General features: G+C 44.2%; 2 protein-coding genes across 2 annotated transcripts in view; both read left to right on the top strand.

Moving 5' to 3' along the window:
* The window catches only part of Atg16 (Autophagy-related 16), a 196669-nt gene extending 185387 nt beyond the window's left edge, over window positions 1–11282 (top strand). Inside the window, exon 9 of the mRNA XM_070658734.1 lies at window positions 11171–11282. Coding sequence (XP_070514835.1) covers window positions 11171–11191 — 21 coding nt within the window. The 3' untranslated portion in view covers window positions 11192–11282. The remainder of the gene's footprint in view (window positions 1–11170) is intronic.
* The window catches only part of LOC139103819 (autophagy-related protein 16-1-like), a 144436-nt gene continuing 129000 nt past the window's right edge, over window positions 11204–26639 (top strand). The window contains exon 1 of the mRNA XM_070658871.1: window positions 11204–11288. The gene's annotated coding sequence lies outside the window, so the exon portion shown is untranslated. The remainder of the gene's footprint in view (window positions 11289–26639) is intronic.

Below are 26639 nucleotides of genomic sequence, written 5' to 3'. Positions count from 1 at the left end.
GATTTCTCCACCTTTCCGCCCCATTCCCTCGCAAGTAATGCGAGACTCCTATCTGCTATAAATTAAATATCTTGTTTTTTTTTTTTTTTTTTTACCGTCGTTTGATTAGGCCTATTTTCTAATTACCGCGAGGGAAAATTTATTTAGGTTACGGTAGGAATCAATTTTCACTCGGGTACATTACGCTAAAATAATTACGCTTGATTTTCCCTTTATTTATACCCTGAATTAGAAAAAGCTACTTCTCGCAGTTGCACGTTCTTAAACGAGTGAGCGGAAAAAAGAAGAGGAAAGAGGAACGCGCCGCCAAATCTAACCAAACCGAGCTCTCGCGTAGTGTATCGTTATCTTTATCTAGCTATTTTATTATTCGAGTAACTGTACCTAGATATTTTAACATTGCACCTTTGTAACAGAACTGACTTTGCAGTATGTCATGCGCTTTGCCTTGCGTAGGCGTACAATAGTTGGGACACTCGTGAGTCATTCTGCGCTCCGGAGCGTGCGCTTATATTATATGTATACGTACGTACGTACGCGTATGCGTATGCGCGCATAGAAATGCACATTTATTTACACGTTTGTCTCCAGGCGCATAATTGCGGATGGCTGTTATACGTACTTAACGCGCCGTGTAAAGCCACAGTTTTTCAACTAACCGCCACACCGGACGGCGTAATTGTTCCCGCTTCTGCGACTCGCTTCGGTTTTCTGAAACGGCGGCTGTACGCGATGCGACATGTGTCTGTCCGACGAGCGTTACAAATTTGCTCGACACTCTTTGTACACGCGAGAACTTGCCGAGATATTATCCGACGTATTCCTTCGTTTAATTACGAAGCCGTAAGTTAGAAAAATTTTACAACTGCCCTTTGTCCCGGCGCGGCGCGGCGCGGCACGTTGGCGATTTTCAGACGCGACGGTCAATTATAAGATAAGATCCATCAATATGGACTAAATGAATAATATCTCAACGTCGAATTCATCGCAGCGGAGAATTACATTTCAGGTTTTGCGACCGACAATTTCATTTCCATCCGAATCGGAAGCGTGCCTCTGATACCGCGCTCTCGTCGAATTTATTTGTAGAATTAATAATACGGATAAGGGAATGTTTTTAACATGTATACAAAGCCCGAATAAGAGGAGCGGTCGTTGGATCGCCGCCAACATTTTCAATCGTCCCTTGCACTCGACAGAATCTCCATTCCGTAGCCGCTCCGGCGCGCAGACGACGCATTTCCAAGAATTGAATGTGCTCGTACTTCTAACGTATCTCGCGACGGTCAGCTTTCTCATCCACGTCGTGCCCACTTGTCTTCCTACTTCTGCCGGCACTTTTGTTTTTCAATGCCACTCAGTGGCTGTGCCCGCGTTTGCGGTGGTTGCACGTTGCAGGAATTTTACTTTCAGAAATGTATCGACATCCATTCCCCTCGGCAATACGGCATACTCCGTCAACCGTGCTTGTCTAACGCAGAAATAAAATACACTCCGAGTGCCCGAGGAAGCTTTACGTATTTTGTTACTTCAACGTCGCGTTTCGCAATAAATGCTGCTCGCATTTGCGTCGCCGCGAGAGATCGCTTTCCGGGAAACGCGCAGATTTTGCGACATTGGCGCGTCGCGATTTAAAGCTTTTGTTGAAAATCTAATTCCACGGGGTAATTAATGCTGTCATCTTGCGGTACACGGCCACCGCATTCCACGTCGGCGGAACGGGAGATTTCATTGCCGCGAAATACAACGCCCGCTTTCTCTCATCCGTTTCAACGTGAAAAAGCACGTTTCGGTCGCCTTCATTGCCATCGTCATAAATATGCAGCAGCGGTAGGAGCAGCGGTAAAGGCAGTCGAGCCTGGGCTTGCCCCTCGTCACTTTTTAACGCCACGTAATGTCGTCAGGGCGAAGATGTACGTTCTACGTAGCTCGTAGCTGTACATCCCTGATGGTATGTTTCTAATTTGCGTGCATGCATCGCTTACCGGAGCTTGCTGCAAGAATTTAATACACGAAACCGCACCTAGGCGGGATTCTGCGAATAGAAGAAGATGTATATACTGTATTTCTCACTCTCTCTCTCTCTCTCTCTTTTACTCTCTCTCTTTCGTATGCAAACGGCGGCCGGGTGTCTGCATCGTACCGCACGACATCAAACGAGCGCGTGGCACGAGCACGCGATTCCGACCTGCACGACCGAACTCGGTAGACGAGAAGGAACGAGCCAATAACGTAATTACTTTCGATGGTTCTCCGGAAACTATTCGCACTTCGCAGATTGCGCGCTCGCGCGGCTGTAATTGAATATTCGGCGCCGGAATTACAGGATGACTACGCTGAAGATGCGCTCAAGAAGATCACGCGGCTATGCCATTTCGTTCCCCTCGGCTCGCGGAGAATGCAAAGTGTCGAGTAATTGTCCCAAGTTCTTGTCATTAACGCTACCGCGTTGCGCGCACGCGACGACGACTGCGTCCCGATAATTTCGATACATTCTAAACGCACTGTTTTACAAAATTTAATTAAGCGCAGCGATCATTATAGTTCCCATGGGAGGTGCACAATTCAGTTATATTCAGATACTTGGAACATAAATATAATCGCGCTTACATCGCGAGAGAGCTTTATTGTTGGATAATTTATTGCTTGATTCACACGATAAGCTACGCGAAACAGTTACATCTTTATAATATTAATTATAACAGTTATGTAATTACATTTAACAGAAGTACTGTTAAATATTACACTTGCAAATATTAAACTCGCTCACACGCACTTACTTCATCAATCAAAAGTAAATGGACTTTTTTATATCGTCAAGAATTCTCTCGGCTTCTTTATATACCTTAATTAGGAATTTTTACTTTTTTAATTTAACATTATACTCGAATGTACCCGCTGTGTTCATTTCTTTCAACAGAAATAATTAATCTTTCGGTATTAACTCTTTTATTTATAGTTTTATTGTCTTTTATTAAATGCTACAAAGCGCGCGCGTCATTTACTCTTTTCTCTTTCACGTTAAAGAAAAAAAAATAAATCTAGGGAAAAAAACAACAATCAAGCAATAATAAAATCTTTACATTAGTTTTTTAAATAGGGATTATTAGTTAAACAATTGTTTCTTGTAATAATCTTGGTTTTTGCATTCCAAATATCGTCTAGATAAAAAAATCTAAATTATCTTTTAGTAATTAAAGTTTAATTATGATCATTCGACTGATATATCTCAATACAGCGAGTATTCTAAGTATTATTACTGTCGGCCGATTCGTACGAGACAAGAGAATTAGCTAGTTAGGTATGACGAAGGCAATGACTACTGGTTATTCCTTCATGACCGTCGATAACCTGCCAGAATGACTCTGCACATTGGATTCGGAAGCGGCCGAAGATTTCTTCCCCGGGAATGACTACACGACTTCATTTTATTATCTTTAGAACATTCTGACTACTAGGCAGGCTATTAACAACAATAATTGTAAATTACTGATTAATTTTCTTTTCTTTTCTTTTCTGCTTCTTCTTCTCTACTCTTTTTCTCTCCGTCTCATAATTATATTAATGAAATACACTCTTTAATCCTAGTAATATGCATTATGGAGAATAAATTTATACTAAGTTTTCTTAACCACGAAATAATACGAAATATTTATCGCAAATGCATATTTATTATAAATTGTACAAGATTTATTTTTAATTTATTTTAAATTAGTGCTTTCTCTCCAATATTCGTTATAATAACGATGTTTTATCTCTCTTTCTCTCTCTCTTTCTCTCTCTCTCTTTGGTACATTTATTTGCTTGAAATACGCGGTAATTGCTTCCGGGTGGATTTATAGGTGCGAAAGCGGCTTATGATATTCGACGAAACCAATCATCTCAAATGTAGCTTGCTCGCCAGCTTAAATAGAACTCCTTTGCTAGAAGAGGTAGCCGCGAAATACTCGGTATAACCTGCCACTTCGACGCGGGATGTCAGACGTAAAAGATACAGAGTTCGCGTGGCTCGGTGGCGATTGTACAGCGTCCACGAGGGGTTGTCCCTTTTCCCGCCACCGTTATCTCGATACTATTAGCGCTCGTCTCTATGCAAATTTAGCGACAAGTTGTACCGCTGCAGACCCATAAATTCCGAGCAAGCCGAGTGTGACCTCGCCTCTCCTACCTGATCGTTCGGCGACACGTGGTTACATCGAGCTACGGTAAACGTACGCGGAAAGCATTCGCGTGTCTTACTTACCTGGATAGGTACGCACGAGCGCGCGCATACACACGTACACACACATATACGTTATACGTATCGAGGCGAAGCGAAGTTTTAGCGCTACAATTCCGAGCGATCGAGCGCACTTTACGTGTCGGATGGCACCTTACGTGCCGCTACAGCGCGAGGTATTTAGTATGCCTGGCGTATATCGGGCCGACAGTACTTCCCACGGCTATTTGAAATCCAGTCTGTCGTATATAAAGTACTTGGGTATTCAGTATCTGTGCTGCGACGACCCGACATGCAACGTTCATCGTTCACCGCGCTGGATATGCGAAAAGAGGCACGAACCCATCGACATAAGTCACCATCGATTGTGCGCGCTCGTTAACAAATCGCGCGACGAGCAAAACGTTTCTCTTCGAGTATGTCGGCCTGAGAACGGTAACTGCGCGATATAATTGCCCGCGAGAATGTCAGAATTGAGGAAATGATTTTTGAAACTTGTCTCGCAATTCTTTCCGCGCTGCTTTTAGGACGCTTTCTCCGCAACGATATATGAAACCATCCGTCGCTATTGTCGTCCCGCTAGTTTTATTTTATTTACCATATCTATACGCGACTCTATCTATTTGCTAATGCGTATACATTTGTGAGGCTTTGTACGAGTGAGGTATTATTATATGTATGCAAAAATAAAGAAAAAAAAAAAAAAAAAAATGTACGGAATGATTTGAACGGTAGCACTGCGAGCCACTTAGCTTGTCATGCAAATTCACGTGTGTTAACGGGAGAGTTATTCAGAGAGGATCGCGCGAGCGTTTCGGAAGAAAGAGTTAAATCAGCACACTTTCTGAATATTTATATCTTGTCTACGCGGCAAAGCTTGTATGCCTTTAACTACGAAGGTCAGCCATTCGTTTCTCGAGTTGGCCCACCGTGACCGTGCTCAACAGCTCTATCTCCCGTAGCGAGACAACCATGTATGAAATTGACTTGTGAATTATGTGTAATTTGTCATACCGTCCAACTAGCGGCGTCAGACTGCGACTTCGTGATTGTTACCGCGAAAGCGCATGCAACAATTGATGCGCGTTGCTTTGTGCCAAATGGTTTTCAGATGGCGAGTCTCGCGAATAAATGTACGATACTCCGTTCAACGTTTGCACGCATATATAATCTTCTCGTATCTCGCATCAATTTGATTATTGATTTATTGCCGCATTATTTTGGAAATTAAGCAGGGTGCAAAATAAAAAAAGCGTACAATTGGCTGAGATTTGTCTTGCCGGGAAAATGCACAACTTCGGACGTACTCTCTATAAGCGTTACACAGACCGACTTGGTAAGATCGAGTTGAATCTTCATTCAGAGATGAACTACACGGCAAAGGCTAATCGGTTAATAATTTTTTACGCAGCTGCTATTCTATCGTAAAACTACTTACGCGATAGATAGACGGGCAAATGCCGATACCTTGCGGTTCAATATTGCCCGCTCCGAGTCAACTCATGTTTCAATGCGCGATGATGCGGCGATACCGGCATTATTACTAGTCTGGAAAGAACCTGATCTATCGCGGTACAGGTCAGCATCCCTTCTTCTCAAAGAATACAGCTCGCCGATCGAGTGCAGCTCGCTCGACGACACACGTGGAAATGTTAATATCGTTCATTAAGAAACAGTGCCCCGGGCAATGTAAGTGCCTTTCGCGTTTTATATGGAAATCGTTGTTATGCAAATACACGAAACACATGCACAGAAAGATACATATGCACATGCGACATTACGGACTCGTGGCCGTTAGAAGCCCGGCGGTATGCGACAGGCAGGACCCGTTAGCCGACGACGGTTCGATAGCGAACAACTCGTGATGATGCGGCGGGTGACTATAATAAATACGAGAACAATCGCACCTCGGCAACTTGCTCGGCATTCGATCGCCGTTACCTCTGATTCGAGAATGAAAGAGCAAGAGAGCAAGAGAGAGAAAAGAAAGACGGAAAGAACGTCAGCCGTGTCCGAATGTATTATTCCGCGCGCTGATCTATAGTTCTAATTACGGCGGATCGTAATAAGCGCGGTGCAATTTCTGCGCGAATCGGTCCGCGCGCGTAAATCTCCGGAAATCGGCAGTTAAGAACTAGCGGCACCGGGCGCATTTTAAAGTCGGGAATACTAAAAGCTGGAGCCGCGCCAGAACGAATCACTGGATACTTTATGAGCGTGGATTCTCGCGAAGATTTACGTCTGACGCTTTGGCACGAGAAATAACAATCGTAAGTTGGCCTAAAGTCGACGCCCGCCTTGTGCTTAACGAAATCCAATAAATCCGCAAACGTCGCTCGGCTGCGGAAAAACTGCGAGGCTGCTGAGTCTAGCGAGGGCGGGTTTATTTCCTCGCGAGAGATGCCGCGCGACTTTCGCGCGTGGACCATTTAATAAGCAATCTGGCCTCGCGTGCCAAGCGTTATATTCGATTGCATTCTTGCGGCATGCAGACCTATATCAAAATCCCGTATAATACCAAGCAAAGTTAAATCCCCTGGACACGAGGCGCGAACTTCGTATCGGTCTCCTAGACCGCCGCGCGCCTTCCATCAAAACGTGCAAGAAACTTTTACTCGGGGACCGAGCTGCTCCTCGGGGCCGTTTATCCGGTTATATCGTTATAAACTTCTCGCGATATCGTCACGATTTTCTCTTTCGCCGTCGAAGAAGATACGCGGGACCGTTATACACACATAGCGGCGCTCGCATTCCCGGTTAAACAAAGGCGGAAGGATAAGAATGAAAAATGACTTGCGCGGAAGTCGTGGTATTTCGCCTAGGTGTATCTAAGCAACCATTTTTAAGAAAAATATGTACGCGGATTTTGCTTTTGTTCTTTTCGCTGGGATCGCACGTACATGCCGAGTATACAATATAGATTTGTGTACTTGCACACGTATACACGTGCAAAAAAATAAGAAAAAAGCATATATATATATATATTTTATTTTTTTTTTTATAAATGCACACACACGCGCGCGCGGAAAAATACCGAGAATGTGAACGAGGAAAATAGAATCACGGGCAACGATTGAAGGGAAGCACAGTCGTAAAGGACAGGAAATGGCTGCGTACACACGACGCTGATGCACATACGCATATATAAATTTTTGATGGACGTTCGTACATCCGACTACATTTATGTGGAACTTCTTCGAATTCGCGTAGCGTGGAGTTCATGTTAATAAAATTCGTGTTGCATATTATTTTACGGTGTCGTTATAAATGCAAAGTGAGCCGCGTTTTCGTTTTCGCTTTGAATTATATAAAAAAAAAGAACGGAAAAAAAAATGGGAAAGAAGTTTATTTACAAAAGTAAGAAAGTTTCCGATTTTATTGCATCGTTTTTCAACTGGAACTAACGTAAATTCGCGCATAATTTCCGCTTGAATGTCTAACGCGCTGAAACAAATTAAGGCAATCGGCATGCAGAAAAACTGCTTTACATTCCTCTCGAAAAGCTTTAGTCGCGAAGCCGCGGAAAGTTTTGCCGTATTGCGTTTGCTGCCATTAGATGAATATAGATGAACCGTAACTTCATGTAATATTAAATAATTCTGTCGTTTGCGCAGGAGTAAGAAGCTGCACCGAAAACAAACCCGCAAATTTGTAAAAGAAAGTGCTGCGTATGTAAATTTTTGGCGCACGCGAGACGCATGAAAGAATTGGCGATACGTTATCAATTATCAATTCTTATTGATCGTTCCGAAGCGAGACCCTTGCCTTCCACCTTCGAAGCAGTTACGTTCATTCGCGATGCATGCCTGATGGAACGCAAGCGCGGCGGGAATCATCGTTGCGAATCGACGGGAGCGAAATTTCCTTGTGGCGGTACCGAGCCGCGATTACGGTCGAGCCGCGTACGATCATGTAGAAAGAACGCATTAGGGCGAGACGCGGTATTAGCAGGGAATTCAACCTGCAGACTGGACGGCGTTGCCGGCCGTCTAAACCGGACTATATCGTCCAGAACTAATTGCCTCGGCGGACGTTCGGTCGCTGCTAGTGTGCCTCCTGTGCCAAATGGGTCTTCGCGAACGAAGCACCGGAGACGGAAAGAGGGCCACGCGTTCGAGATGAGGCGAGACGCGAGGAGAGATCGCTCGCTTGCCTGTGCAAACGACGATCCTATCGTCGGCTAACGGTGTTCGGAAGTTTCGTGATCGTGACACGGTATGTCGTCGCCGCCTTGTTCTCGGTATCGATCACGCGTTACGTGTACCAAACGACATTTTATTCGGTTATTCGTTTTATTTTTCGCAGACGAGATTCCGATTTGTCCAGAGTAAAATTTTTTTTTTGTCTTTATTTTTTAATAAACGAATAGTCAAGTAAAGATTCATTCGACAATCGCACTGAGAGGAAACTCGTGTCACGCGCTATCAAAGCGTGATTTTCTCCACCTCCGGAACGTCCGCGATCGAATTAACTTCTTTACCGTTCCGACCTCGTATAAGATCCTATCACGTTGACAGCATCCAATATGACTTGGCGCCAAAAACCTCGCGATTAACGCTAAATCTTTCTTATTCCGGTACGTAGGGATAAAAACGGATGACAACGAGCGTGCGGAAGCGAGATGAAAGCGGGTTAAAAGCAGTAAAAAGAGTACTTTGTAGACGTCAAGCTGTCACATGCAGGCATACTTGTGAGCCGGCACGCAAGGGGTTTTCTTGAGAAATTCGCCGTAAACGGTCGCCGATGCGTAAGATGCCCGAGGAGGCCTTTACATACGTATGTGCGCCCTGTCTTGAATGCCTTTTACTTTCTCCGCTCCTTAAACGCACCTTAACGTCCCTTTACTCGTATCTCGCCGTACTGCTAGATTATCACGTGTGCGTTCAAGCGTTGATGGTTTTACGACGGTACAAAAGATGCGAGCGTAAAACGACGCATCGTCGACGCGCTTCCTTTGGGCCCCGGCTGTGCTGTGCCTTTTGGCAATTATCCGGCATGACAATCGCGTAAAAGAAATATCGCGCAAGGATTACACGAGATCGCGAGGCGTTTACTTTTTATTCCGTTCGCCAGATGTTCACCAGCGTGAATTACATCGCCTCGAGCTCACAATTGGGACATGGAACCGCCTTTCACGTACGCGACCGAATCTGTTCCAGTCATATAGTTAGGTGCCTCGTATAAAAACTGACGTGAGCTAAATCTCGATTCATCTATTAGACCGTCTGTTTTTCTACGTAAGGGTTTTCTATCGCTAGCAAAAAGTATTAGAAGCAACGTACGCCGAGACCGAGGCACTTGAGAAATATTCAATCAATGTGTTATTCCAATTACTTACATTATTTATTTTTACTGCCAAAGAAGAATAATTGTGCGCAAGCCGTAAAATTAATTGGTGGTAAATCGTTTTTAGATATTTTATAACAATATTTCACTTTTTAAGACGCCATTTAAAACATTGGTCAGTTGGCAACGCGATAGTAATTTATACACGTCCGTTTTAGTTTCCTCGTCTCGGAAGCAAATTACCTGGTATGTGTTACCCCTGACAGATGCGCTCGAAAAATATCAACGGAACAATACCGCTTCTCCATAGGTATAAGATCCCATTCTGCCGTTTAATTAATGCCCACAAGTCCGACGTCTGCGGACGTATAGTTTATATTAATTATACCTCGGAAGATTCAATTAGTGCGTTTCTCATTACACTTACTTATACCGGTATCCATTATTCATGAGGAACCACTACGATAGCGTTCTCTGACAATGCACATGATCCTTATAATTCATCGTCAGAATCGAATGTATAAATGTACACTGAGAGACAGAGATATGGCGTTTACCGCGGCGACGAAAGTTAGCGCACGACGCTCGTGATGTGCGTCGATTCTCATATGAAACTCACAGTTAATATATCGCGAAGCGCCGGCCATTAAAAATCACCGAGAACTGAGAGAGAGAGAGAGAGAGAGAGAGAACAGTCTCCCTGCTTCCTCCCTCGCTGCTTCCCTCCTCCACTTTGCTCGAATCGGAGTTTTATGACGACATCGAAAAAATATATTCGAGCGTCGAACGAACGAACGAATCATCTGTTTTGCGAAAAGACGTCGAGAAATCAAACTGTAGACGGATTTTTCTATTCTCGCGAGAAGGAGAGTGCGCGCAATTGACCACTGTCTCTATCGACTGTCTCATTCCCTTACGCGTCTTGTCTCACTTACTCTAAGGGCCGAGTCTAACGTTCAGTCGAAAACGGATCCTCGGGCGTGTGAACGTGTCGTCAATCGCTCCGTAATTTCACGTATTTTCGACCGCGGATAGGAAAGTATCGCGTACGAATAAGTGTCGATGTCGTCGACACGGGAGCGAGCGATTATTTTTTGTACTCGTATGTCATCCCACTCATCGTTTTGAGCCTCGTTTCGTGTTTCGAAAAAGTGCTCTGGAACGACAAGGTTACGTCTGCCGGAGCGCACGGAGCATCCGACGTGATATTCGCCGTGTGACGTCATCGAGAGCTCGGCGTTCATCATTACCGACGCGCTTTACTCGCCACCAGCTTCAGCCGGTCCCTGCAACTGCCATTGTCGGAGCGTGAGGAGATCCGCATCTCGCCCGTCTTCTTCGTAGCAGCCAGGATTCTAATCCCGTTTCGAACAATATTTTTGAAGAACTTGAGAAAGATTAAGTGCGCGGAGAATATTTTACATGGAGCAAGACTGGACGAATATAAACAACGCTACGAATATCGAGAGCGTAAATGTATATAACAAATGATCGTTCGTCGCGCTTCTTAATTTAATTCGTAAAAAATTGCCGCGATAATCCACTGTCAGTCTTTCGGTCGTTCGTCTTTCGAGTGATAGTGATAGTGATAGTGTCCGTGATTAGTGATAGTAATTAAAAAAAAAAAAAGCAGAGCAGTGTAATATAGTGTGAAGTGATTTTTAGTGCTACAAGACGTCCGGATAATTTGGATTACTGCCACTGACACAGAAGGAAGGAAGGAAGGAAGGAAGGAAGGATGGATGGAAAATAATCTACCCTAACCTAACAGAAAACTACGAATGTAAGTAAACCGGCAATTGGCAATATGTATAATAACGTGCACGAATTGGAATCTCTTGAAAAACTGTGAGCGTATGGTTTCTTCAATTTTTTTACAAAGTTTGTAAAGAATACAAAAATTTAACTTGATTTAATCGATATCAAACTAACGAGAGAAAGCAGAAAAAAAGAAAGGTATTTGTAATAAACTTTAATGAATTTGCTTTATATTAAAATATATTAACTACTTTTAATTGTTCTATCATCTATTCGGAAATAACAATAATTGCTACTGCTCTTTAGAATTTATTTCAGATTGTATTAATTAAATGCGAAACTAAAGAATCTGTAAATCTTGAAAAAATATTACTTGAAAACAAACTAAATATAAATACAATTTTTATTCCACGATTTTATCAACGCCTGAAAGTTTTTCAAGGGAGAAAGATTCGCATACGTGCCGTAAAGGCATTCAACAGCGGCGAGAAAATAATGGGTCAAGAAATACTCAAGAAAGAGTGTACCTCAGGGCGACACCCAATATGTGTCTCCGTTGGGTGCAGTCTCTCGTAGAAAAATCAACCTCACTGAAAGTGCGAAAGCTGTTTCGTACTCCGCAAAAATTTAAATAACATTTGAACGAAAATCTCTACGAAAATGGGTAGAATTTCAAAAGTATTTGCCATATTATTTATTATGCCACAAAAATAAAATTACTGATTCTCTCGAGTGTTTGATATATTTCTGGAAAAAAAATTGAAATATATTGTAAAAGATAATATTCATGACAGATTGTTACATGCAATAGGGAACGATTATTGCACAGTCCAATGCAGAATTCCCAATATTTTTATACGATATTGATTTGACGGGAATGTTATTTAAAATATCTGTCGGAATTAAACTTGTGCAACTGCTACATAGGTTATACATAGTGAATTTATACATTCCATATTCGTACACATTAGAAAAAGATTTATTATAAGAAGATAAGATTAGATAATTATATAGAAGTTGTATTTTATTATCTCCGTTGTAGTTAAGTAATATTTTTGTTAAATTTAGATGTAAATAAGCGAAAAATAATATACTACATTAATATTAATAATTCCGAGTTATATTTAATATTTTAAGAGACTTTAAATCCTTTGACACAAACGCGAAAATTTATATTTAATATTAGCATTATCTCCACAATCTGCTGGAATTATCAAACGTATAATCTTTCATATATGTTATAGAATCCTTAATCAAGTTGTATTATCATATCCTTAATATCTTTTCATTATTAATGTTATAATTAATGGATTAGACAGGTGAAAAATTACGCGTACGGTTTGCGAAGAACGTGTGATAAGCACATCGACCCGATTCTCACCAACGTGAGTACCGGACGACACCGTCTATTATGTCTCACACGTTTTGTTTCGCTTATTTTCATCCGGTAGATCAAGGCAATTGGTACCGCGGGCATTGTACAGAAAATTATTGCACTTCGCCCAAAGCGATCTTTACATTACACAAAATGTTGGTACGAGACTGATGTGAAACGATCTTAACATACTTTGGTTATCCTATGAAACGCCGTAATTGCGCAAAACAACAAGACGCGTCGGAACCTCGAGGCTCGCTCATTCCGCATGTACATATGGAAATCTAATTTTAATGATAACGGATCAAGAAAATAATCGCATATTCATCTTGGTTTACTGGCCATTCTTAATATTATTGTCATTGAATTTTTTTTTTTTATCGAAGAGGCTAACGGCATCGCGGTACAAACGCATCTACTTAAAGCAATGCTATTAATTTCGAATGTATGGGTACAACAAAACGCTATTAAACGTTTAAAAACGAACGAAACTATCCTTTTGTGCCACCATGAAGTTGTAGAATGTTCTTAATTAACGTCCGCGTAATAAGGCAATCAAGTGGTCTGCGTTCAAGTACTTTAAGTTTTCTCTCGTAGGAAGGAAAAAAAAAAAAAACATATCCACCTTGGAGGAGTTATCGGGAGGAATAGCCTCGAGAGTTTGTTAGCATCAACGCATACATAGTCGATAGTTCATACTACAGTCTTTAGGAAGATACGATAACGATTCAATCTTACCTGGATTGCTGTCGGCGTTAGAGCTGAATAGGACGCAAAGACCCGTCTCGTAGTTGACCGCCTGGCAGGAGTCGTTTGCCTGACAGGTCTCGAGGCAGTCGGTGAGCATCAGCGTGCCGGGTATAGACTCGAGCATGTTCGTGGGCGCGGTGTACACGTAGCCGGTTACAAGCTCAAAGCCAACCATCTCGGGATCGCACTCGTCCGAACCCGCGGATGGTCCGGTGTAATCCGGGCCGGAGAGAGCAGACGGTACGGACGCGGACGATGGCGACAAGTCGGCCGCGTGCGTCGATTCCGCGGCAGCCGTCTCACCGTACCTCGAAATGCTTTGCAACAGCAATAATAACGTGACGAGATGTCGACAGTCGTACAGTCTCGTCATTGTCGTACCTCGATTGACCCTTCAAAATACAGTAACGTCGCGCTCGCGTAATCTGTAACAAAAGACAAAGACGTACGATTAGTTATAATTAACATTTTCGACAGGGCAAAGTAGCTTCTTCATTTTTTTTTTTTTTTTTTTTGCAATTGTTGTCTGCGAAATCTTTTGAAACTTTTATCATAATAGAATCGAGAAAAATCTCTCCGATACTATTTATTTTCTGCGTTATTAATTACTAGAAAAGTTTTAGAAAAGAGGTAGAAAATGAGAGAAAAATTAAGACGTGTGAATAATGGAGGTGCGCAAAGGCTTCGTAAAATTTTATATTTAATGACAATGGTAACGATAGTACCTACTTTTAAGAATTAAGTAGAAAATAAAACGAACGCGTTAAGAATTAAACATCTTAAGCGTTTTCTCCTGAACCGTTTTTCTTCGTTATGAGACTATTTTCTCTATTGCTTAAGCGAGTGCTCTGACGGGTTGAATAAAGGAGAATTAACGGAAGCAAGGATTAACGGGATGGAATGTATCGCCGTTGGTCAAGTGTCGCGTTGTTCTTATAAGCGAACGGGAACGGGAATAGTAAATTGGAAAATAAAATTTGCCTACATATTAATAATACTAGAACGTTAATTAATCTTTGTTAATTTTACAAACGGTTGACGGCGCTTTAAAATGGTACTTTTATATCAAATAATTAATGATAGTTGGAAAAGAATTGGAGAGGTTCTTTGAGATTTTATATTAAAAAAAAAAATTGCATTCTGCAAATTTAATTACGATTTAAATCAATGTTATTTTGTGTTTCTATTAATTAACACGTAACTGCGCTGCGACAGATTTTGCATAAAGCCTGAACACGAATAAATCGGACTAACAATTAGAATATAAAAAACGCGGAACAGAGCAATAAAAATTGAGAATCGTTCATATTTCCGTTACGCTGGTACATGTATTGCGCAATAAATAACAAATACCGCGGCGTGCATATGCGGGAATTTAAATCGCCGGATACTTTCGTGAACCACTATGACCCCATGAAATCGCGATCCAACGGCACTCGACACGAGCTCCGACAGTTCCGTTCCGCCGAAAATAACGACGAAATATATTGCCACATTCGAAATATGCGGCTCGCACGTTTCTACGCACGCTGCACATTGAAATCGCACCGACGAGCGTTGATGTACCTTCGGAACATATACGAATTTCGGGAAACGTACCTGGTCGAACAGTCGAGAGAACAGTGGCAGCAGCCGCAGTCAACGTATGTATCGATGTCGAATTTTGTGGGACGCGAATTATCCGCGATATCTTCCACTGGCGTGTCGTGACGTATCGCGTGTTGCAGTTCGACGGCGCTTTATCCCGCTCCACGTGAAACGATTAATTTTAGGAACCACCTTTCTCACGGGATCGTCGGTAAAACGGGCGCGCGTTCTCGAAAATGACCGTCAGCGCACAACGTTAAAACGGTACACACAAACGTTGATCGGTCCACGCAGAAGTGGAAGAGGCACAGAAAGAGAAAAAGAAATCCTTAGGGGACGAAGAAACTAATTACTCCTGTTTGTCGCGCATAGCGTAAGTCACCACGAAATCACACGCGAACGACACGACGATTGGTAATGCGAGAGCCTCGCGACCGTCGCGGCCGCTCAGAGGATATAACTATGTCGGTCGACTGGCTCTTAGGCACTGTGTACACCTGGCAGTGTGGCTCTTCCACGAGCGACCGAAGACGTCTGCCGGAGGGGACCGAGGCCGCGCTGCCGTCTAAGGAGGACAGAACGGTACGCACAATTCGATCGCCGGTACAACACCATTGAAAATATCGCCGCCGGTCTTTTAGCTCTTTCTCTTTCTCTTTCTCTTTCTCTTGATCGGCTAACTCGCGTCTCCCCGCTCAGATTCCTTGTGCGCTTTCCGTTTTCTTTTTTTTTTTTTTTTCTTTCCTCCTTTTCTTTGCATTCTTAGTCGGGGATCGGTGAAGTCATGCCACTTTAGGCGCCGAGAATAGCCAACTCGCGTGGTTGTCAATATGAATTTAGCGGATCCTGAACTCTCTGCCCACCCACCTACCTACTTAAAAATTTTCTGCGCGAACCGCGCGTTCAATAGGGTTTATTTTGCACGATGACACACTACGTTCGCGTTCGTCTAAGCCAAAGCCGGGTGAGCCGTGATACTTTACACGTTAAGTTATACACTGACAAGGATTTACTAGCCCTCGACGTCCTCTTATCCTCTTTTGCTAGACGCAGCCTTCGCTGTCGCTTATTCGATAGGTTCTTTTTTTTTTTTTTTTTTTTTTTTTTTTTTTTTCCATATGTTGACAGACAAGATATACCACTAGAGAAGGGATCTAACGGCCAAGCACATTGTCGCCCGTTATTCTTTAGCTACGATCAAGGTTCTGTAATACAGGAGATAAAGCACGATATTGCCGGTGCTGCTTTGGATTCTCTCTCAGCTCTTTCGTAACGCAACATAACGGATCGATCGCCTCAGGGAGATCGCTGCCGAATCGGCCGCAAAGTTAATTCATTTCTCAATTGCTTCCGCCGTCAGTGGCGTGAGAGCGGTATATCATTTTGCAGACTCGCAAGCGTGCGATGTCGACCGATTCGGACAATCGCGGATGCACCCGGGCGCAAAATCGCCGTTGCACGCGCGCATGGAGATATCGCGCGCGTTATATCTATCGATTCAAAAATACGACGTCGGATGGTTGCGTTTAATTGATGAGAATATGAAATACGAGCGGTAGTTGGATCGTAACGAAAAGCGAGCGAGAGCGTTTGACGCCGGGACTGGCACGCGTGGAGCATCGTCGGTCAGGTAATTCTCTCGGGGCGAGGAATTAGACGGGGCAAGCGGACCACGCTATCCTCTGTCATTAGCCGGTACTTGTGCCCGTGGAAGACTCGTCGAATGAGTCGATGATGCGTGTCCGGTAAATAGTAATTATGTCGCGCGCGAAAGAAAGAGAGAAAAAAAGCCGACGCATACCGAGAATCGAGAAGCGGGAGTTTTGCTATGCCGTGCGGTAAACGGGACGATAGAATAAGTGTAGAAACGGGAGCGACGGTGAACGAGGGAAAAGACGGGGCTTCAAAGAGAGCAAAATTGAATGTTGACGTGTGAACAACGCGACCCGGTCGGGCATCGGTGTCTCCGCGGCGGAAACAGTCGGGCGAGCGATCTGCACTCGGAAAGCGCGAGAAAAAGATGGTAAGAAAAGGCCGACAGAGAGAAAGAGGGAAGAGACGATCGGAGAGAGGCAGCGCTCGGTACCAGGTGCCTGTACCATCGCGTCACCATGGCGGAATAACGGTTTCTGGATGTCCCATCGGATTCAATCGCAAACGGCTATCTCGCACCGCGGAATTTCACAGGGAAACGACCGCTTCGCCGTCGCCGCGTTCGCTGACGGCCCTTGCGCCCCGGCCGACCGAAAGACAGAGCGACTCGTTTTCTTCCGCTCTATAATTAATCGGATTTCCTCGCGTTTCGTCAACGTACCTTCGACGATATAAAAAAAAAAAGACAACGTTACGTCGACGATTAACCTATTTTAGGAAGGGTAATTCGGAATTAAACGGTTCAAGGATTACAAATCGCAAACAGGGTGTGACCGAACAAGATATTGGCTTCCCGCAGAATCTGAGGAAACGATCGATCATTGCGCCGTCGAATAGTCGAGCTCGCGGTTAAACCTCTCGTGCCGGACAGCCCACATATGAATGAGCTGCATATTATAAACGTGCGTGTAAAGTTATTACTAATAAAGATACCGTAGAATCGACGGTGGGAGGTAGGCGTAAGGAGAAGGAACGATCACGCGGGGCGATAAGGTAATTACTACTAGCAATCGGTGGCAATAGCGCCGACGCCGCTCGGTTACCGCATTACTGTCTCACGCCACGGCGTATAGAATGTTATATCAACTGGTATCAACGGCTCCGGATAAACCGAAGCGATTCTTATGGAAATTGAACGGCTTAACCAGGAGCTATTCCTGTCGGGTACGCTGCACCGGGCGTAGCTAAAACGTCGATCGATTACTTTGTTGCCCCTTGCGTTCAATCGCTCCGTTCTCTCATCTATTTGCCGGACGTGCCGAGGCGTCGTGAGAACTTAGTCGATCGATCAATTAGAATATGTTTGCCCGGCCGGCTGCCAAATGTGCTACGAGGTTACGGCGCGGTGACTCACGACCGCGAGTGACTCGCGCCGACATTAACGGACACGCGACTTATCACATAACGGCGTAAGGCCGTTCTCGATACCCGTTCTCGGTCAAGCGGATTCGCAAAGTTATGCAGAAGGTTACAAGACTACGGCATTCGCGAACGTATTCGCCGTGTCGTCGTGGATTCCACGGTACGTTCGGCTACGTACGTACGATCTCCTTAGATTTATGGATGGGTACCCGCATCGTTAAGAAAGTCACCGAGTGATTTAATTCGTACCACTTTATCGCGCGGGACTCTCTTCTCGCGCCGAGTGTTAAATTTCTAACGTTCGCGTCTCGCGGTTAGAAGCGCGAGGGACTTTTACGTGAAATAACGTTCTATTAAAACGCGCTGAAATTTCCATACCACTTGTCTCTCCGAGTCGTCTCTCCCGATTTCGTTTCTATGTACCTAGCACTTTGGCTAGATTAAATTACTGGAATGCGTACGTAAATGCTCGCCTATCGTTCGATAACATCTCTCCGATCGATGCGCTCTCACACGGCGGCTCAATTCACGCCTTCCACGGCTACGGAATGCATGTCGGTGTCGATTAACGATTCCGCTCGAAAATTTCCCGGCAATCTCTGAATCTCGTATCTGGCACGCTCGCGGAATCGCCGCGGATGGTAAAATACCAGACGAATGGATAATGTCTCTCTTTGACGATCGTCACGAGGAGGGAGCGCGTTACGTAATTACTTGATGCCCGATGTCAGGATATGTGCGGGCTCTCCCCGAGAGCCGTCCGCGTATCGACGACGTCGCTTTAAAAGCGATACAGGAGGCCTTTAGGCGCGGTACTTGGCATCGGCACCGGTTTGCAGTCGGCTCTTGCCGCTGATCGTCGATCCCGCGGAATCGAGCCGGGGTAGCCTCCGTTAATGGTACGTTCGGTGCAGGTTCGACGCGCTATGCGTCGACTAGGAAAATGCGAGGAGTCGGATAACCAGGAAACTGGTTTATGCGTGGCTGCGCTCTGTGCAGCTTTAAGTGGGTACCCACTACCAGCCGTAACCGCCGTGCACACTAACACTGTCGTCATCGCCGTCGCCGTCGCCGCGTCCGCGCCGCCGCCGCCGCCGCCGCCGTCGTCGTCGCCGTCGCTAAAAGCGAGACGAAAACGCGCAAACAGAATAGAACGGAGCTGGATAGAAAATTAGATAGAACACGAGAAAGCGAAGAACGGGCAAAGAACGGTGAAACGGGTGAGAGAGCTGCCACGGCGCGTTGCTTCGCGCTGTTTCGCGTAGCTACGAGCGTAAACGCTCGGGAAGCAATGGAAAGATGAAACAAGAGAAAAGCAAATCGCAGGAAAGAGCCCACGGCTATGGAACTTGGCGGACGAGCGACTTAAGGACGACACATCTCTATCTCCCACTCTCTTTTCTCCCGTGGCTATCTTTCCGTTTATCTCCGAGCGTCTCCGCTCTCGCTAGGATAGCTGCTGATGAATCCGTCGGCGAGGTACGTCGCAGGCAAGACGATTTCGGAGAAACGGCCGAGCCCTACGATAACGTGGTAACGTGAGGTAATTAAACTTTGGTCGCATTATGCGAATATCTCGCTCCATTCCGCGGCGCAACTCGCTCTCGCTCGAATGTGCAAGAGTTTCAGCGATGTGTCGCCGAGAGATTGATGATGGCCCAACGTGCTGCCTTCTCCGTTCTCCTTTCCACCCCGAGCCCCCACGTCGCCTCTAGGCCTCTATCACCGTGTAGCGCATGGTTTCCACGACGTGCCGTGCCTTTTCTGGTTCTGTTCTCTCTCGGTGGTTCTTATCGCAACGGCGCAGGGAAGGTGGCGTGTTGCGACTCGTGCGTTCAATCGCGATAAAAGATCTTGTCACGAGGCTGGGAGCGGCATTACGATCCGCGAGCTGCAGTCTGTATATCGCGCTCACTCGTTGCGTGAAGCAGTTTATTTACATAGAGGCTAACGCGCCGGGGGTGGTAGCTCTTCATATCTTTTTTATTTTTTCTCTTTTTCTCCCATTCTTGTTTCTATTTTTTTTCTCTCTCGAGAAACGTGAGCTGGCTCGCTCGACAACATTAGTTTCAATTCAGTATTTGAATCGTGTGCGCATATCCATCCTTTGGGCGCAATCTATCTGCGAGGTTTTCCTCACGCTACACGCACATTTGTGTTAGCGCGTACCTCTTTCTCGCGTTATCGAATCCTTCATTCAAATGGCGAGCTTATCCGTTAGAGAAGCCGGGCTCGAAGGGAAGCGAAGCGCGCATCGCGGAAATGGCACCATTGAGTTTTCTATCTGGGGAGTTTGTCGAGTCCCGCGGGTGACACCGAGATCGGGGAATAAAATCAATCTTAGGCGCGTACATACTCGTCCTTCGGTACCGAGCGGCGTACCGCAAAGTGGTGAAACGTTCGCCGGGAGAATCCGTATCTTTTGTCGCTATTAAATAGCACGTACGTCTCGCGGAACGGGAACGAGGAACGTAAATGTGCCGTGGATAGACGCGTTCGCGCAAGGTCGTGGGACACCTGCGAGCTTACCGGTGAATCGGCGGTTACGCACGCATAATAGAACTACCGCTCTCTGATTGTCATTACCGTTGCTTTCCGCGCTCATCACCTTCGCAGTTGTAGACGCGGTTGCGCCGGGTTTACTGCACCCGGCAGTTTGCGGCGATGAAGGAAAACGTTGATTGAAGATAAATCGCCGAGAAATGTAGTTTGACGCGATCCCCCGTACGATCCGCTGCCTTCAGTTTTATCCGCCGTGACGTAACATAATATTTCTTATCCGTCCGGTGTACGTATCAAAACGGCTATTGTGTCCCTCGCGGTCGCGTTACTTCCCGTCGCAATGAAGAGCTAATTAACGATGCTTGTGGACGCGCCGGAACGGATTTCGCCGATAAGTAACGAAAGAGCAGAGGCGGGATCGGTGGTAATTAACTCGACCCGTGACGATCGATATCCGCGACGAGAACTGTTGGATCATCGGGCGTAAATCTTAACGACAACCGCAACGACAACTACTTTCTCGATCGTGCAGAACATAAGTTCCAAACTACGCTCGATTTACCAAACCGCTCACTCGCTCCGCCAGTACCTTACTTAAGCGCCGGTTGACTGGTTCTTCTAAGGGAATCGAACCCTTAACGCCTATGACGCTTGAGGCTCTCGTCGAGGACCTCTTTTGAAAGCTTTTCTAGGATTCGTGCCCTTAGGATAAACGGTAACGGTTGCAGTGCCAGGGAAACTGCTATCTTTCTCGCGATCGTTATCGACGAATGCCGCGTAACGTTTAAAGAAGGCAAGGTTTATCGGAAATCACTGTCGACATTTTGCCGATAATTAACGCTTTAACCGCGCGCTACCTAGTTTCAAACTCTCGTAGTCGAGGACCGTATTGCAGTTCCGCATTCGAAAGATTAAACGGATTACTGTACCGATCATTATATCCACGTAGCGATGTGAAATATCAATTTGATGATGCAATATGCGTACGTTGTTATCGAACTTATACTCGCAAGATGAGAGGAGCAAAATAATCTGACGTGCTTAATAATTAATATACAAAATTAGCAGAAAATATTTTCTTCGCGATTTAATAGAATGAGATTATTATCGTTCAATTTTTCTAATTTAATAATAGTTAGCTGTTATTATTACTTTTCTTTTTTTTATGTTAATTTAAATTAAAACTAAACATTATTTTCTCGTGCAATGTTTCTAAAATATTATAGAATACTGCTGTTTACAGAAATTACAGAGAATGAAGCAATAATTTACATTGGGCAATTCTATATAATGTATACGGGTCTGTATAATGCATTAGCTGACATGTTCGATCTGTTTATGTAGTGGGTGTTGTATGAAGCAGGGTACATCCTAGTTGCCTCTCAAATTTGTTAACAATGGTTTCACAATACATCAACGTGTACACAGTATCTATTCGTATAATATAATACTAATATTTGCTATAATAGAATTCACGGCAATTAAGAAACTTTTAATAATCTATCTATTGTTTCTTATTTAAAATTGTAACGCGACGACACGTAAGAGCTTTTACGTTACAATTGCATAAGTGGTATTCCACTTATTTTAATATCAACGTGACACAGAAATTGCGCATTTTATCTATATAAACTTGCATAAATTCCACAAATACGGAGACCTGCGACGTCTCCAGGAACTCCAGGTAATATTACATTTATTTTTTATGATATCTTTTGCATACGCCCCTTCGTTTTTATTGAAATATTTCTTTTTCAATTGTATCTCGATACAATTTTCACTCGATAATTCGCCTGTGGTTTAATATATTTGATTGCTTCTTATATAATATCTAAAAATAAGAAGACATTCTTGTCTTGATTAACAGAAAAGTATTTTCTTTGCGCGGAACATTTTTGATTGTTACATTAAATTATCGATATTTATTTCCAGTCGTGAATGCACCGTTAAGATTTATCTTTATATCTCGCGACACCAATCAGATAGCACGTAAAATACTATACGGACCGCATAATAAACCGCTACTTTAAGCATTTTAATAATAATTTCTACGTTTGAGTTTACTAATCGAGTGCACACCAGGCGCAACTGGTTCTACAGCGCGTAACGTAACGTCTGAATTCACTCCCACATCCGGATAGCTTTGAGGCAATCGCATATCAAACTGCATCCTGATTATCCGCTCTAAAGTAAGCTAATATTTACCACTTAAACGCACGCAGATTATTAACACCGCCGTAAAACGCTTCACCGTTACCTCACACTTCTACGAACGTTACCTATTTTCCCTTCGAGGCAAGGTCGTTGGACCCGCAGAAATAATCCATCGCGAAATCGTATTTCTGCAAACGTGTTACGGCTCTCGCGGGTGGCAACGCAGCGTGTTGCGAGGCCTTCTCCTCCTCCTCCTCTCTCATCATCGTTCGTAATAATAAATTATTTTCCCATATGCGTGCGTTGGTAACGTACGGGCTACGCGGTAGCTAGCGGCCACTGTCCGCAATGATTTATAACAATTCCAGCTACGGGTCTCATTCAGCTAGCGCGCACGCTGCCTTTCTTCCGTCTTGGTCAAGGTGATCCTCGCGAGTTATCCACCTCGCACCGCTACTTCCAGCCCGGCCGATTGCCACGATATTATACGGTATTACTTTCATCTCTTCGTTTTCCACGGTGCCCGAGAGTTGATACGCCGATGCCTTTGCTTTAATGAAATCCTTGAACTTCCCGACGACCATTTCTCACTCTCGTATCAACGACTGAATCCCTCCCTCCTTCTCATCCGATAAGCGCAACATCGAAGCGTAATGCGCGGCAACCTGCTCCTTATCGGTAACGATAATTGTGTCTCCCGTGAGAAATTCATGTCGCACGTAACTCTTGTTCGAATACGATTTGCAATATCCAAATGCCAAAGTGCCGTGATAACGAAACTTACTTTTTTTTTTTTATTACTTCTATCAAATGATAAGAAATACTTGGCAATTGTGATCCAGGAGAGCGCACGTGGGGTAAAGTATCGTCAATGATATCTGCTAGTTGTTTACGACGGCATTACGAAATTCGATCGGTGTGCCTTCGGTACGCTTTTATCGTCTCGATATCGAAGGAAGGCGCATACGTAATCCGTTATCGCAATCGACACTTTATGAATGACGGTGGAGGGGTCAGGCTCGCCGTAACTATCAAGCGTGTCAACGGTGCATGTTCTCGTAGGTAATCAATGAAATGATAATCAAAGTGTCATCCGCGATAGATTTATCTCACTCGATGATTCTTCTCTCTCTCTCTCTCTCTCTCTCTCTCCTTTCGCGAGATAGGGAAGTAAAACGGTCTTTAGACAGATTTTGCAATGACCGGCGTCACTCGTGATTCACCGACGGTGATTAAAGGCTGACGATCGATCGTCGATCATCGTCGTAGGTTCGTCGATTCTACCGGCATGCGGACGCGATTAGTAGTATCATACGATCGCGCGGGGTTAAGCGTTTCCCAAGGGTGTGCAAGAAGATGCGTCTTCGTTTGGCATATTCCCCGGTATTTCCTTCTGCTCGTCGTTTTCTTCTTCGTTAGGGAACAAGAAGGCACAGGCCATGTGTCGTTACCCGGGCCATAACGATCGGTCAACGAGGCACAAGCGGAGATTAGTCATCCCGGGATACTTAGTAGCGGCCTTGCATAACACACACGTGCACGTACGTCTGTATATCCTTCATTAGCGTCGGTCGCGCGGTAAGACCGGCTAATTACGCGGACACATAAGGCCATGGCGTTACGCACAATATATTCACGGTAGTTAATCGACCGCATCGTCGGTGCATCGTCGAGATTTTCAGCGAGCAAAAACGGACGAGGCGCCATTATAACGCCGCGCGCGAACTCCGACCGCGAGATCGATGGTCCACCGTTTCGTTCTAGGCGCCCGCGCCCGCGGAATACTTGGCCGGAAGAGTTCAGAATATAAGATTGATTCGATGACATTACGATCTCGCGTCCGGGTACGTAATAATCGTAAAATTTAGTGTTCTCCTTTCGCTTAGCTCAGCTTGACTCGTTCTTTTCACCGATGTTAAATTTTATTTTGCGAAATCGCGGATGTGCGCGATATCATAATTTTTTTACTTTTATATAAATGTTTTAAATGAATATTCTTGCAAGCTGCGGTTAAGTATGTCGAGTACAACAGGCCGAGCCACAAATGGTGGTGTTAGTCCTAACAGCATCTTTTTATCGTTTTCTCGGACTCGAGCAAATGATATAATTGGCTTTGAGAAAGAATCGAGTACGGAGCTCACTGTTAACGCTAACAACGTGTTCTGAATACACACTTGAATAGAACTAAAACGTAACATCGCTTCGACTCGACTACCTATTCATTTTAAACTACTGTAGCTTCGTCCCATACGTATTTTTTTTTTCTTTTTTCATATAATATTAAAACTATTTTTTCTAAATTAAATTATATTTAAAATCTATTTATTAATTTCAAAATGTATCTCTAAGTAAACTTTGTTTTTAATTCACAATCCTATAGCAAAGTGAATATTATCTGTAAAGTGTTAGAATGTCAATTCTGGTTAAGAGTAAAATTACATAAATTTCTATCAATCACAGAAGCTGTTTCTCGGTCAAGTGTACGAAAGTAATATTGTTTCGCGTGAAAGTATAGGCGCTAGGACAATCGGTAATCTGTCATCACGGTAGGCACCATAAAACTTTGGAGAATGATATATTGCTGACTTAACAGCAATGAAAATTACTCGCGCCGGCAATCGTACTTGCAGAAACCGACACACGTGAGCGTGTGAACGCCCGGTGCGACGAGCAAAATTACGAGGTGTTGTTAGTCGATGCTCTGTGGCGCCCAGTGAGAAAATATAATGTCCGCTATGAGAAACTCACGGGTATCTGTCTCTATTACCTGCTGAGTAGTCAAACGAGTATCTAACTCTGTGTTACTTGTACACTGAAAAGCAGATTTAGCGTTTGCTGCGAAAACGGCGTCTAGCGTACGTGACTTTCCCCGTCTTGATCACCTCCCTCGGCCGCCGAGTGCGGGGAGGTGTAGTAGGCCGCGCTCCCTCTCAGTCCTCTGACCGGTGCTCCGCAACACATCTACGCGCGCGCTTCGTGTGAGATTCGACGTACACAACGATATGGTCACGTACTCTTACCGCCGTCGCCGCAGCTGGTACTATGGTATCTGCCTTTCAGGGTACACACAGATGCAGCCGGGCAGACGACTAGGTACGTATTTCTGGTTAAATTACCATTTCATTGCCGCCGTCGACCTTTATCGCATCACGGAAATTATTAAATTAACGATCGAGATTCTGTCCTCCCGTGCCTTCTCGAAGGCAATTCCAACGGTTTCCATACGTCATTCGCAGAAACTCAGCGTGCTCGCCTCTCAAGCTTCGTGGCATTTTCGAAATCTCGTTAAGCGGTAACGGCGATTTAATTATAAGCGAGCGATACCAATTGCGCAATGCCTTTAGCTCCGCTTTATAGCCAGATATTCGAGTTCGTACGAATAGATACGAACGTAGTTATTTTCTTTCAATCAACGTTTTCGAATGTGTAGATTATCGAGAATATGTACAGACACGTGTTGTGTCGTCCCCATTTGCCAGCGTCGTTTATATCGGTGTTTTAGAATTCTTGATAATCAAACGTAGTTGATGAACTTGTTTAATTTTAGGCGAGATTAAGAAATTTTCCGCCGGATAAAGTTTCCAAAACTTTATTTCTTTAAGCCGTCTAACTCTCGATTTTGTGGCAGAAAACTCTCCATTTCGAAAGTGATTTATTTAGTGACAAATGGATCTTTTTTATTCTTAGTAAACAAGACAATTTCGAGTTTCCGAGCGACATTTGTTTTCTCAGCGTAAAGACAAACTTGATAACATTTACATTTTTTTTTAGAGCGTCGTAGTCACTCGCGAGACTAGTCTGCATACTGCTCTGACTAGTCGTCTTATCATCTTATCGCGCGCTTTCTTTTAGCAGGAGATATATTACTATTCTCGCGTTACATCTTATTCTTATACGCGTTATACGGTAACTCAAAGTGTGTCAACGCCGTTCGATATCTGTCTAAAACATTATTCTGACATTTTATGGTCATTTCTCTCGATTCACATCAAG

Source organism: Cardiocondyla obscurior, linkage group LG01, assembly GCF_019399895.1.
Source record: "Cardiocondyla obscurior isolate alpha-2009 linkage group LG01, Cobs3.1, whole genome shotgun sequence".
Taxonomy (NCBI): domain Eukaryota; kingdom Metazoa; phylum Arthropoda; class Insecta; order Hymenoptera; family Formicidae; genus Cardiocondyla; species Cardiocondyla obscurior.
This window is presented reverse-complemented; position numbering and strand designations above follow the sequence as displayed.